The sequence below is a fragment of the Myripristis murdjan genome, chromosome 9 (assembly GCF_902150065.1).
Source record: "Myripristis murdjan chromosome 9, fMyrMur1.1, whole genome shotgun sequence".
Lineage (NCBI taxonomy): Eukaryota > Metazoa > Chordata > Actinopteri > Holocentriformes > Holocentridae > Myripristis > Myripristis murdjan.
The window spans coordinates 6,322,477-6,336,220 of record NC_043988.1 but is presented as its reverse complement, the minus strand read 5'-3'; the positions used below and the strand labels follow the sequence as shown (position 1 = coordinate 6,336,220).

General features: G+C 40.3%; 1 protein-coding gene across 1 annotated transcript; it reads left to right on the top strand.

Moving 5' to 3' along the window:
- Nucleotides 1-3,064: 3,064 nt before the first annotated feature.
- On the top strand, nucleotides 3,065-13,429 carry abcb9 (ATP-binding cassette, sub-family B (MDR/TAP), member 9). The gene is made up of 11 exons (XM_030059424.1): nucleotides 3,065-4,600; nucleotides 5,678-5,792; nucleotides 7,661-7,791; nucleotides 7,941-8,146; nucleotides 8,469-8,666; nucleotides 8,946-9,074; nucleotides 9,226-9,414; nucleotides 10,153-10,326; nucleotides 10,556-10,715; nucleotides 11,550-11,686; nucleotides 12,543-13,429. Exons 1-11 carry the CDS (start codon nucleotides 3,904-3,906, stop codon nucleotides 12,855-12,857), a joined length of 2,451 nt encoding a protein of 816 aa, XP_029915284.1. The 5' UTR covers nucleotides 3,065-3,903; the 3' UTR covers nucleotides 12,858-13,429.
- Nucleotides 13,430-13,744: the final 315 nt, after the last annotated feature.

Below are 13,744 nucleotides of genomic sequence, written 5' to 3'. Positions count from 1 at the left end.
AAAAGTAGTCATAATTAAAACATAATTACAAGCTGTGATCAGGGAGAAGCTCCATCAAAAAAGAAAGTGGAACGCATTCACCGACTGATATTAGATATTTAATTATCAGGGTGAGCCTCGTTGATACGCACAAATTTAGCAGATGTCTAATCATAACAGGAACTCAGTCTCTCCTCTGTCTTTTCAGGTTTGGAGCACCTAAAACGATAGTTTGCACACAGAATGTTGACTTCTGTGATAAGGTGAGCTGTCGATCATGATGTGCCCCCACCAAAATAAATAAATAAATGAATAAACAGATGGCCAGAGAATAGTAGCTGTGATGCGGGTGGATGTTTTTGTGATTGCTGTTTTGGCTGTGCTCTAGGTAACCAAGCTGCTGTGTGAAAAGTGGAGCATCGTGCAGAAGGTTTCTCCTCTGGATCACCCCCAACTCAACCCACTGCACGACTGCACCAGCGCTATACTGAAAGAAGCCATAACACAAATGGTGTCCGAGAAACAGGCCGAGTGGGACGATTTCCTCGACCCTGTGTTGTTTTTGTTCAGAACCTCCACCAACCCTACAACCAAATTTACACCTTACACACTCATGTTCAACAGGAAAGCTAATTTACCTAATGAGGTAAGCCATGACATGAAGAATGGAATTTTCCATTTCTAACTGTGTGATTTGGATCTTAGTTACTAATTTAAATTTTGTTTCAGACCAAACTCAGCCTGCTCAATTATGACGATGAAGAGCAGGATGTGTATTCCACGAAAGAAAAGGCCACTACATTTATGACCATAATGCAGGAGCAACAGAACTCTGTCAAGCAGCTGGTAATACAGGTTTTTGTTTGTCTGCCGCTGTGAATCTGGGTGGTGGTGGGAGGGAACGGGGCTGTTAGTTTGTTCACTCACGGTATGTCACCACTGAATGGAATTTGACAAAACATCCAGAGGCAACTGCATTTTTTCCATCTTGAAAATGACAGTGATTAGTCCAGATAAAGTGCTGTAAAGTTGGGTGACAAAGGTGTGGTGCACCTATTCAGCTGTCCTTGTTCTACAAATTTGCCCCCAGGCTCATCAGTACATGCTGATCTGGATTTTTAACAATTTGCGAGTGTCTTGAGCCAGACTTTTCCAGTTGATTTACTGGTTAGCCCACAGAGTAACTGTATCACTTCACTTAGTATGCTGTACCAAATGCCAGAAAGGGGCTAGCAGGCATTGCTGCATGTCAGACTTTAAATTGTTATGTTTTGCACATTTATGTGCTGAAGCTTGTCACTAATTGGCTCAAAGGGGGCATCAGCAATAGCTGATTTTCATAACTGGTTATGTCTAATATATTATGGAGAAGTTCTGCAGGATATAATTGCTATTCTTATTTCTTTCCTTCCTTATTTTTAACTTTGGATTTCCCTTTTGTGTCTAATTTTTCACACCTTCATTGGAATCACATTTGAATGTGTGTCCTATTTCCAGGTGATAGCCAACATGAATGCGGCCTACAAACAGGAGAAGAAGAACGCCAAGCGCAGGCCACACAACATGGCCTCAATGACCTTTAAAGTCACAGATCCCATGTTTGGCTCAGGAGAGTCGCCCTCCCCGAAAAAACTCAAAGATAGCTTGTATTTGTCTTTCCCTGTTGAGACAGTCCTGGCCACTGAGCAGAGCAGCTCAGAGGATACAAAGAGTGGATTACAGTATCCATTGGCAGAGTCTGATGTCCACTGAGGATTCAACATATGAACAGTGTGAGATGACCTCAGTGGCCGTGCTGGTGGAGCATGACTGCATGTTGCCATGAGCTGCCTGAAATCTTGGGTGAAAGACGGATATCCAAGTGCTGGCGACATGAGAGTGATGGTTTGTGCTAACCAGCACTCAGACAGGCGAACACGCTGCAGTCTGCTCTCACAGATGTTTCCTCTTGAACTGCCTGATGTGCCGTGCCTCTGGGTACAGAGACTGGAGCAGAAGTTGGAACACATCGACTACTGAGCTTTATGTGTTTGCCTAGATCTAAAGACAAACCTGTTTCCCTATAATGATGTTAAGTTATTTGCTTCCACTTTGTCATACAGAGTGCAGTCAGTCTTTTTTAAATGTCTAATACTTTTCAATAAAAGTGTTGTTCCATTTGTGTAACCTTGTTGCATCTTGTCATTACATCACCATTTAGAAAACAAGATTTGTTGCCAAGTGGAGACATTTTAATTTGATATAAATATTAGTAATAGTAATAGCAGGGATAGTAGTAGTAGTAGTGGATTGAGTTTTCACCAACACGTTTGATAGTCGTTTTAAACACCAGCACAATACTCCTGTAGGCAAGTTAAGATTGTCTTGGTGTCTCATATATAACATCACCATAATGTTACAAACATAATTTATCTAGGTATAGAGACGAGACAGTAGAATTTTGTGTTATATTTATATAGTATCCTTCTGAAATGGTATTAGAATAGTTATTTTACATCAGGCTTAAGCATTAAACACTGACCTAACCTATGTTAATATGAATATTACATGTGTTGTGGTAACATACAGTCTTAGGGGTTTGGCAGCATAATGATGTTGAACACACACCCAAACAATGTTTTGGTGGGAGGAGCCACACGGCGGTTGCTTCCTGATTGCAGTCTGTCAGAGAAGAGAGAAAAAAATTATGAGGGATCACTCTGCCCCAATTTCCCTGCAACAAAAGAGCCATAGCAATATAATGCCTCGAGATTTTATGGAGATTGAACATTAATGACTTCATCTCTCTGTAAAATTACATATTCCCCAAAAGACATGGTTATATTTTGAAATCTTGTGCAATACCCCTTTGGTTTAACACTGTTTCTATGTATCTCATTGCTTGTCTCTTCTAATAATGCAGTGGTCTTTCACCGGCAAAGCTGTTATATTCTCAGCTATCATTTGCCTCCGATGAAATTCCCAAGAAATCCCTTATATTTATTTTGTCCCCTCACACTTTGCCGTAAATTATGTGCAACTTCATTGTGTCGCTACCTGTATTTAGGCTTAGATGGGGCAACGTGTAACGCATCTGCGAAGTGTTGAGTCTCTTATCGCTGTAAAATACACGATCTTTGTCCCGGTCTAGTCCGGCTAACCTCTGCTGCAGGAATCCCATTCAAAAAGTGCTGAAGTCACTTTGAGACGTGGATGCGCTCTGCTAATAAAGTATTTAGCTGGTATTCCGCAGTGTGTACAGACAGTCTGCTGCAACTGGGGGTGTTATAATGTGCCTGTGGACACCTGGACGTGGGATTTCACACAGTGTGAGAGCAACATGACGCAACGCCGCTCACCTGCCCACGGTAACACGGAGCGGAGATCAGAGACGCTGATATCCCAGTCATACTCCTGGACATCTATCTATCGAAGAGAGCAATAGCTAAAGTAGGTTTATTCTCGCATCAAACTACAACTACAACAAATCTCCGTAGTAATGTCAGTACTTAGGGATTAACGTAATACCGGAAGTAAGTAAAAAAAAAAAAAAAAAAAAAAAACAGGGTGTAAAGAGAAAAGTGGATCGTGTAAAAACATGTAAATTAAGAAACAAAACTTTGTCTCCAGTAGATCCAGATATTGTGATATTGTGGTCCATGTTATATCCTGAAACTGTTTCAGGGTTTTAAGTTACATGAATGACAGTATGAGCTGTACAAATTAAATTTTGCTGTCTTTAAATCTTCAGATTCCACAGTAAATATATTATTTATTTATTTATTTATTTATTTGCGCGTTATTTTATTGAAATTGAAATATAGCCTTTATTTAAATGCGCTAATAGGGATTTTAAAGGGAAGTAAAAGTGCTTTATTTTAATTTTTTAGCTGGCGTGGCACAGGTGAGATCTTTTTCTAACTGTTAAGTAACTGGAGCTTGATAATGACCATGGGCATCAAAGTGGCTGTAAGCTGCACTTTATTGTACATTGTGGTGGATGTTGCTGTCACCACAGTCCTGTACACGCACGGCTCAGACTTGAGCATATTTGGAGAGGACACCCAGCACTTTAACATCCTGCTCTCAGTCCTGGACCTGTGGGGGATGGTCCTGCTGCGAGCCTGCCTCCTACTGGGGGCCTCCATAGGGGTGTTGTGGAACAGGGAGGACGGCCCGCAGAGGGTCTGGAAACTCTCCACCCTCATTTTTCTCATCTGCCTGACCATCATCACCTACGCCCTGGCCAAGCTGCTGATGATGACCGAGGTGGATGCTCTGGCCCACCAGCCCTGGTTCCTGAGCCTCTTCTTCTGGACCTGCACCTCCTCCATAGGTGTCATGATGCTCTGGAGGCTCCTGGGGAAGGAGTCCAACTCAGTGACCAACAGGCGCAGCAGCAGCAGCAGCAGTGTTGGAGGAGACAGAGGAAAAGGGGACTGTGAGGACACGGAGAACCTGGTGGAGACGGCTGAGACGGAGGAGGCTGGTTGTTGTGACAAGGAGGCAAGGTCGAATGATAACGGAGGCCAGGAGAAGGAGAGCAACTCGGGGGCCACGCTGGGACGTCTCCTGACTTACTGCAGCAATGATGCTGGGCTGCTGTTTATAGCCTTCCTCTTCCTCCTCATCTCCGCTGTGTGTGAGTGTCCTCGTCGCAGTCATCTTATTATCATAAACTATATTATTGAGTCTTGTTTACTGCATATGATTGAAGGAGACGTGCAGTAGGTGATAGCTCTCGCTGTCTTTGGTAATTACATTTTGAAACAGCGAGCCTGTGAGTTAATTTCTTAGTAATATAAAAACATCTTACAATAGGGATGCACAACAATATTCTCATGTCATAACTATCGGCAAATAAAGGCTTTAAAATTAATATCAGCATATCGGATCCTGGTAAAAAATCCAATACCGTGCATCTCTATTTCAAATAAATATGGCATTTTTTTCCTAACCTAAGCAGAAGTAGCTTTCTTATTTTGCCCAGTGGATGTATACATTTTTAAAAAAACATTATATTTTATGTCTACATCTGCCAGTGGGCCTTCACAGTAAGAGCTCTTATAACAATATGTTAATTCCTCTACAGGAGAAACTTGATGTTCCCTGCAGGTAGATAGAAAAAATATATGTATATATCGGTATTGGCATCAGCAATCAGTGAAAAGAGTTGGAAAATATTGGCATATTAGATATCAACAAAAAATGCAACATCTTGCAACTCTGAGTCATTTAACTGCTGCTCTTATCGATATGAGTAACAGTAACAGTAGAATAAACTTTTTCTAGATCAATAAAATTTACAAGGAGGGATAAGCTGCTCAGTCATAAAGTCTTACTAACTCTGACCACAGATAGTAAAAAGATAAAATAAAAGTGATGTATAAAGGTAGAAGGATATGCAATTGTTGCATTTGTGAGTGCAATAGTTTTCAGGTTATTATTCATTAACTCAAGTCTTAATCTGCAAAGCCGCCCCCAAAGTGTGGCCTTCAGGCACATGCCTCTAGAAATGGCTCCTGTTCAATAGGATTCCAGGGAATGTAAAATCCATCTCATTATTTTAGAAAGCAACTTATCTCGCATTGTTTCTGAATAACCTATTCCAATAGAATTGCATTTGTGCCCCTTGATAGGTTTTGGCCCTCGATCTTCCTCAATGCCAAAAAATATTTTTGCACCCTTCCTAGCGTTCTCTGCTCTCTCATCTCCACAGGTGAAGCCTTCATACCTTACTACACTGGAAAGGCCATAGACGGCATTGTGGTTCACCAGAGCATGGAGTATTTCACCAAGCCTCTGGTCAAACTGTCAGCGCTGGCTGTGGCCAGGTGGGTGTTTCCTTTTTTTGTCCTCCAACAATGAAACGGACAAGTTGGATTTGTCTCTGCTTGTTGGTCAGTCTGTCTGTTGGTTTGTTTGTCTGTCTGTCACATACCGTGTCTCAGACATCACTGATCAGATTTTGATTAAACTTTGAGAAATTCTACTGTGTTTTCAAATCATGAATACACGGAGCCAACCAAAGAGGGAGCTACAGTTGCACATAAGCAGCTGGGGAACATACACAAGAGCTAATGTTCTGCATGTGTTTCCTGTGATTGCACAGGAAACAAGTAGGCACAATGAAGTAAAATACAGGATAAAAGTACATGAGTAAAAACATTGCAGTCAAATAGAACAAGATCAGAAACAAGGCTTTTGAACACCTTTAGTGGTGGCAGAGAGTTGAGTTTTAGGGCCTTTAGCAAGTTGATCCTCAAGTTTAGCCTCAGGGCTGAGTCATAAATAGCTTCTAAGGGTTGTGGACTAGAGGCAGTATCTTTTGCATATATGACATCCCCATAATCCACAACAGATAAGAAAACTGATTCAATAAATTATTATTATTTTTTTTTTTTTTTTGTGGTAAATGTGAAAACAATTCTTTTTTTCATGAAAAGCCAAATATTGTTCACAGTTTTACAATCAAAATATTTATGTGGTACTTGCAGTTAAGATTATTGTCCAGCCAGATACCTAGGGATTTATATTGTGACACTCTCTCTATGCATACGCCGTTTAGTTTTGTCTGCATTTATGACTAAGTTATGGTTGTGTAGCTGTAAATGGAGTGAGTCAAGGGAATTTTACAGACATTCAATAACTGACTTTATAGAGGTTGCAGCATAGTATAAAACTGTGTCATCAGCATAAAGATGAAGTTTACAGGACTCACAAGAGGTGGCAGTGTCATCAGTATAAATTGAAAGTATTGTATAAGTATTGGGCCAAGAACATAACCTTGAGGAACAACTTTAGTAATATTTAAGAGATCAGACTGAACATTTTACACATTCAAGTCTATTAAAGAGTTAGTTTTGGAACCATACACTAGTGGTAGAATGAAAACCAATGCATGAAAGTTTTTTTTTTTTTAAGTCATAAATGGTCAGCAGTGTCAAAGGCCCGAACTGGAGCAATATCATTTAAAACAAAGGAAGTTGCAGAAATGGAGCTATGCATAGCTCCAAACCAATGTCTGACATAATCTTAAAGCAAAACAGACATGTTGTATTTCATTTTGCATTTTATATTTCTCCAAAATTCTTTTTTGTACTTACAGTAAAACTGGTTTAAATCTGTGCTTAGTTTGATTTCCAAATCTAAACTATTCCAGTTTTGACTTCATGGCCAGGTGTTAAAATCTCAAAGAGCCTTTTAACTGGTTAAATAAAGGTTAACCAATATTGAAAATGAGGAACAGGTCATAACATGGTGACATTTTCGAGAAGATGACTGCATTTTTCAATGGAAGTATCCTCGAAAAGGAAGATGGGTGTGCCTTGTTTATGTTTTTATTTCTCCTTTTTTTTTAAAGGATCACAGGAGTGCATGTCTGCATATTTTTGGTGCCAAGCTCTCATTACTGTGCTGTTTTGGCACTGCATGTAATGGAGTTTGAGTTTCTGTCAGTGGCACTCTGTTCTGTGTCTGTTCAGCCATGGTGGCTGCCACTGCTGATGCCAGCTACCCTGTTCTTCTTCTTTTTAGTCCCAACAAACTGGAATTGTGAAATGCACTTCCTGTTTGTTACGGCAGCTTTCACGAACCTGCTAGAAGCTGAATAACTGAATAACTTTATCATTATCAGTTGATGACATTCATCACGTCACTTTAATGTTTTATATTTGTATACATTATTTTGCCTTGTCCTCAGTTCAATTGCAATGGGGGTGCGTGGAGGAGTCTTCACCCTGACGTTTGCCAGATTGAGCCTTCGACTCAGGAATCTTCTTTTCAGATCTCTCATGAAGCAGGAGATTGGCTTTTTTGATGCAAACCATACAGGTAATGCGGTAATCCAGTGTCCATCCATCCATCTATCCATCCATGTATCCATAAAGTCATTTGCATCCGCATCATCATCCATCCCTCTGTCTCCCTGATCGTCTTCTAAGACAAAAGAGCTCTTCCTCTAACGTTATGACACCTTATAGGTGACATCACATCTCGTCTGACTGCTGACACCACCCAGGTGAGTGACCTGATCTCCCAGAACGTCAACATCCTCTTGAGGAGCGTCATCAAGGGTGCCGGCTACTTCATCTTCATGTTCGGGATGTCCTGGAAGCTGACGCTGGTCACCATCATGGGTTTCCCCTTCATCTGCATCATTTCCAAAGTCTATGGCAACTACTACAAGGTAAAGTCGTCAAAGTTTGACAAATATGAGGGTTTTACTAATGGTTTTTCAGTTGTTTTAGCATTACCAGTGTTTCTTTGGATTGAACCTGCTGAAGTCGATTGAGTATGTTTCATTTTTTGATCGTTTTCCTGCCAAAACTTTCCTAAATATTACAAGTAGTCATTGTTACCCATCAGACTGAAAAGGAGTTTAAAAAAAAACTCTTCATATATAATTTTGTGGAATCTGTAATATAACAGGAGAATATATTCAGGTTAAAACATGCCAAAGAGTTAGACAACTTGGGAACAACTAAACTGAACTGTTGCTTAATCCCTAGAAACTAACCAAAGAGGTGCAAACGGGCCTTGCAAACGCCAACAAGGTTGCAGAGGAAACCATTTCGGCTATGCGGACGGTACGGAGCTTTGCCAACGAGGAGCGGGAGGCCGACTCCTACTACGCCAGGCTCATTGTCATATTCCAGCTCAACAAAAAACAAGCCCTGGCCTATGCTTGCTACATGTGGTCCAGTTGTGTATGTATCAGCACTTGTTTCCTCTCGCAGGACAAGACCATATCAGACACTGAAAAATAATTCTGTTATAAAATTGTCTGACCATATACTCTGCAACGTTCTACATAACTTCTATGAGTTTAGTACTACTTACTGTCATTATTATTATGAATTTCCATGATATTTCTGTTAGCCTAGGTAGATAGGTAAACACTTTTCTGCAAATAAAAAGGAAGGTAAAATGACTTTAGGTGGATTCCCCCTTCTTGAACATTAATAGGATCTATGTTTGCCTTCCAGATCTCGGAGCTTGCTCTCCAGGTTGCTATCCTCTACTATGGCGGTCACCTTGTGGTCACCGGTCAGATGAGTGGCGGCACCTTGATATCTTTTGTCATCTATGAGCTGGAACTGGGAGAATGTCTGGAGGTACTGTGCCCGTGCTGTTTCATTTTGATGTTTTTGGGATTGTGTGTGCACGACATATCTCCTCTGTTGGTATTACAGTGTAGGACCCGTATGATGGACGGAGATCATATTATCAGGCTATTTTTACTAATGAGACTAATCCGTCTTACAGAGCATTGCATCTGTCTACACGGGCCTCATGCAGGGGGTTGGCGCTGCTGAGAAGGTTTTTGAGTACCTGGACAGGAAACCCAAACACCCACTTGAGGGCAAAGAGGAACCAGACAAATGCACAGGCATAGTCGAATTTAAGGACGTGACTTTTGCCTACCCGACGCGCCCTGAGACTGATGTACTCCAGGTTTGTGGTGACAGAACTGTGACCGGTGTCTCATCAAAGCAAATATACTACTAATAATAAACTTTATATGGATTGCACCTTTCAAACAAGAAATGCAGCTCAAAGTGCTTTACAATAGAAATTACAATAAGTGCCTCACTTGTAAATAAAAACAAACAGAATACATAATAGAATGAACATAGAAACAGGAATAGAATGCCATAAGCAATGAAACATGAGATGGAAGATCAGTGCGTTTTTCCTCAATACTAATTGTAATTATGATACTTATAGTACTAATAGTATACTAATAGTAATAATATAATACTAACAGTAGCAAAGCCATTCATAACTCTTCAGATATTCAAATTTTATCATAACTTGGCTCACGGCAGCAGAGCCGAATCAAATTAAACTGCTGCCATAAAGTATGATAAAGTCCTTTTGTGGGCTGGTGTGACTGGTGTCCCACTATGTTTAAAAATGTTAAAAGACAACAAAATATAAATTGTAGATTTGTAGATTTATTTATTTTTTAAAAGAAATGGGACAGTACATGTTAATGCACATATAAATGTAAACACATGAGATTGTAGCCGTGCGGCTAATTTCCATCTCTAGTCCCATCTAATCTATTTTGTTCATAGTAGTAGTAGTAATAGTAGTAGTACCTGTTTCAGTAAAGAGTATTATTGTCTGTTTATTGTCAAAGTGAGGTGACTAGTGAACTGTATAAGTGACTGAGTCTGTGTGTTACAGGGAGTAACGTTCACACTTCGACCTGGAGAAGTGACGGCCCTAGTGGGGCCCTCAGGCAGTGGGAAGAGCTCCTGTGTGGGGCTCCTGGAGAACTTCTACCCCCCAAAGCAAGGCCACGTGCTGCTGGATGGAAAACCTGTGGACACGTACCAGCACGCCTACCTCCACTCCAGGGTCAGAGCTTGATTTCTTTGAATTTACATTTACAGCGTGCAAGGATTACATTACAACTACAGGTGGTGACCTCACGTGTCACCATTAGAAGTCAGGCTTCACGGAAATTTGTTTTTGGGGTTTAGTTGACATTGTCTAACCTGGTTCATCCCAGCCTGCAGCACTTTTTGTGTCAGGGAGTGCCAGAGTTTGAGAGTATGACATTGTATGTCATACTGTGTTTGTGCAGGTCGCTCTCGTGGGCCAGGAGCCCGTCCTGTTTGCCCGGACTATTGAGGAGAACATCACCTATGGCCTGACCGATGTTGCCATGGAGACAGTGGTGCAGACTGCCACCAAAGCCAATGCTCACGACTTTATCACCACCCTTCATAAAGGCTATAACACAGGTCATCATTATTAATAATACTAGTTACTTTGTCTATCTGTCTGTCTATCTATCTATCTATCTGTCTATCTGTCTATCTATTTATTTATTTCTATCTATTTATTTATTTAATATTTTTTAAAATTATTATTTCACAAGTTAACCAATATGTTGGGCTGGTGGTCATAAAACAAACAACCACCAAGAGACACAAATCAGTTTTATTTGCAGGAAAGTTTAAATTTGTACTTTTTCTCCATTTCATGGGCCTTATACTCATATAATATGATATGGATAAGATGCAGTTTGACTTCTAAAATCTTTATTGTAAAATTGATCAGTGCAACATTGGATGTCTGTTTGAACTATTGAATTAATTCTCTTAATTATTACCAATAGGATTAATTCATATTTTGATTCCACAGAAATACAATGATGTAGTAGTTTTAGTGGTGGACTTGTAGTAGTGGTATTCAGAGGCTTTTACATCCTGACAAGAAAACATAATTCTATGAGGAAATGAATTCTTGTGATTTTTTGGTATACAAATGGTCAAATTAAAAGATACTGAATTTTGGCAGGAAACATCAGCTATATCAGCAGCTTTGATCCAAAAATAAATATCTGCTGTCAAACTGACTGGTATAAATAGACATTATGATCGGAATGAGTTGTGGAAAATAAATAAATAAATAAAAAGATTGGTCAGCTGCATGCAGGTGGGTTTTACCGTCCACTGTCCCTGACATCAGCTGTGTTCTAAACAGTGTAGTTATATAAAATAATAATCAAAAAGCAGAGACGCCTGTCACCTCCAGCATAGCGTACAGTAGTGACTCCTCTTGCTGTTCCTCAGACGTCGGAGAGAAGGGCATCCAGTTGTCAGGAGGGCAGAAACAAAGGGTTGCCATCGCAAGAGCTCTCATCCGCAACCCCCGAGTTCTGATCCTGGACGAGGCGACCAGCGCACTGGACGCAGAGAGTGAGCACATTGTAAGTGAACCACCTTATTTTACCAGGAACGAGCAGGATGGGATGCAGCTGTTCCTCATGCTGCTGAGGGTGAACATTGACACTGAAACCTAGCTTGGATGTCAGAGGAAAGGCTTACTCCTCCTGAATATTCAACAGAGTAATGTAATAAAGGCTCATGTGGATCATTTCTTATGCACACATTCATAGAGCTTTATGATGAAAACTTGAATTGAAGTTTTACATTGATGTTTTGTGTATTGAATGAGGTTTGTGGAACCTGTGTAAAAAAAAAAAATTGAAAGAAAAGAAAAAAAATATTCTCGTTACTGATGCACTTTTTTATGTTAAAAAAATATTTTAAAATCTAGCAAAAAAGTTATTACATTTGTTGTTCTATGAGGGGAATGCAGTTTGGTGTTAGATTAGTGCCACTGAAAATTAAATAATGACAGCGAAAAATACAAATAGTTAAAGAAAAAATAAATTGATTTTTTGTGGGTTTTAAAAATATTAAACTCATTCTACTACTCACATTATTTTTTCTCTTTGCAAAAAACTTGAAACTTTACAATTACTTGAAAAGGCTGCCAGCTTGGCTAAATTTTAATCATTCGTATTTTTTTTTTTTTTCGTAATTCTTTTTTTAAATAATTATTGGTCATCAATATCGGCCCTGAAATTCCATGTTGGTGCATCTGTAATTACAGTATGCGGTGCCTACACTGAGGGCAGATAACCAAAGCAGTGGCTGCTTAGTCCTTCCCACCAAAATGTAGAAAGCAGCTGCTGCGGTTTATGATTTTAAGCCTTGCAGGTGAGTGGATTTGCATGTGACGGCAGCAGCGTGTGTTCATGTCTGTCTCGTTCACGGCAGGTGCAGCAGGCTCTGAGCAGCATCTCGCACCAACACACCGTGCTGGTGATCGCCCACCGGCTCAGCACGGTGGAGAAGGCAGACAACATCATAGTGTTGGACAGGGGCTGTGTGGCTGAACAGGGGACTCACGGTCAGCTGATGGCCAGCGGGGGGCTCTACTTCAAGCTGGTGCAGAGGCAGGTGCTGGGCATGGAGACGGGCTCGGAGGTCCTCCACCCCGACGAACAGTCCGGGTGGAGAGCTGAGGCCAGAGGCCGGCAGCACAGAGGGGACAGCAGCGCCAGCGAGTCCGAATGTGATGTTCGTTATTGAGAATGGACTGCAGTGACTGAGACCAGGGATCCACTCATACAACATTTTTGAAGGCTAACACCACCTGCTGCTATTTGCAGCAGGTGGTGTCAGTAACTCCAGCATTTTCATGTTAAAACAATAAAAGGAATCAGTGGTTCCTCATTGAATTTTGTTTTTGGGCCATCACCAGACAATGAAACCCATAAAACCCATAAAATTAATAATCTGATCACAATGTGACATTACAGTAAATTCAGGTCAGTTGCTTCCTATGGAGAACAAGCTTGGTATTGATCAGTTGTACAATAAATATGGTATGTTGTCAGAACCTACCAGCTATTGTCAGATGATAATCGCTAGCTTCTGAGATTGCAGTGTGATAATCTAATGATTTAACCTCTGGGGGGCGATGGCCAACTTTTCAGGTTTTCCAGAGTAGCTTTTCCATTTCGAGACATAAAAATTGCATCATATCCGTCATGCCATAGGTGAGTGGCATGGCTGTCTGAAATACAGTTTGACACTAACCCTAACATATTTCAAAGAGTCGACAGTGGCAGGTGATGAGGATTGACATGTACTGCAGATTTTTTTTTTTTTTTTTTTTTTTTTTTTTTTTAATGTTTAGGCTTTATTTATTATATCTTTTTTTTTTTTTTTTTTTTTTTTTTTTTTACCTCACATGGAAGCAACATAATGTCAAGCAACCAAAAGAAAGGTGCCTTTTTCCATGGAACTGAATGTGCTGTATAGAACTATGATGTTTTTGTTTCATTCTGTAAACATGTTAGAACAACTTCCAAGACTGTTGTTATGTTTATCATGTATTGCACTGGCAATGAAAAAAAAACAAACAAAACAAAACAGAAAATAATATGTAGGCCTTTTTGAAATAGATGCAGAGG

Bases quoted from the DNA above. Each gene is read 5' to 3' on its own strand.
- abcb9 (XM_030059424.1), top strand. From the start codon at position 3,904: ATGACCATGGGCATCAAAGTGGCTGTAAGCTGCACTTTATTGTACATT. The intron at 10,716-11,549 runs GTCATCATTATT...GCTGTTCCTCAG, and splicing joins TCATAAAGGCTATAACACAG to ACGTCGGAGAGAAGGGCATC. The intron at 11,687-12,542 runs GTAAGTGAACCA...CGTTCACGGCAG, and splicing joins ACGCAGAGAGTGAGCACATT to GTGCAGCAGGCTCTGAGCAG.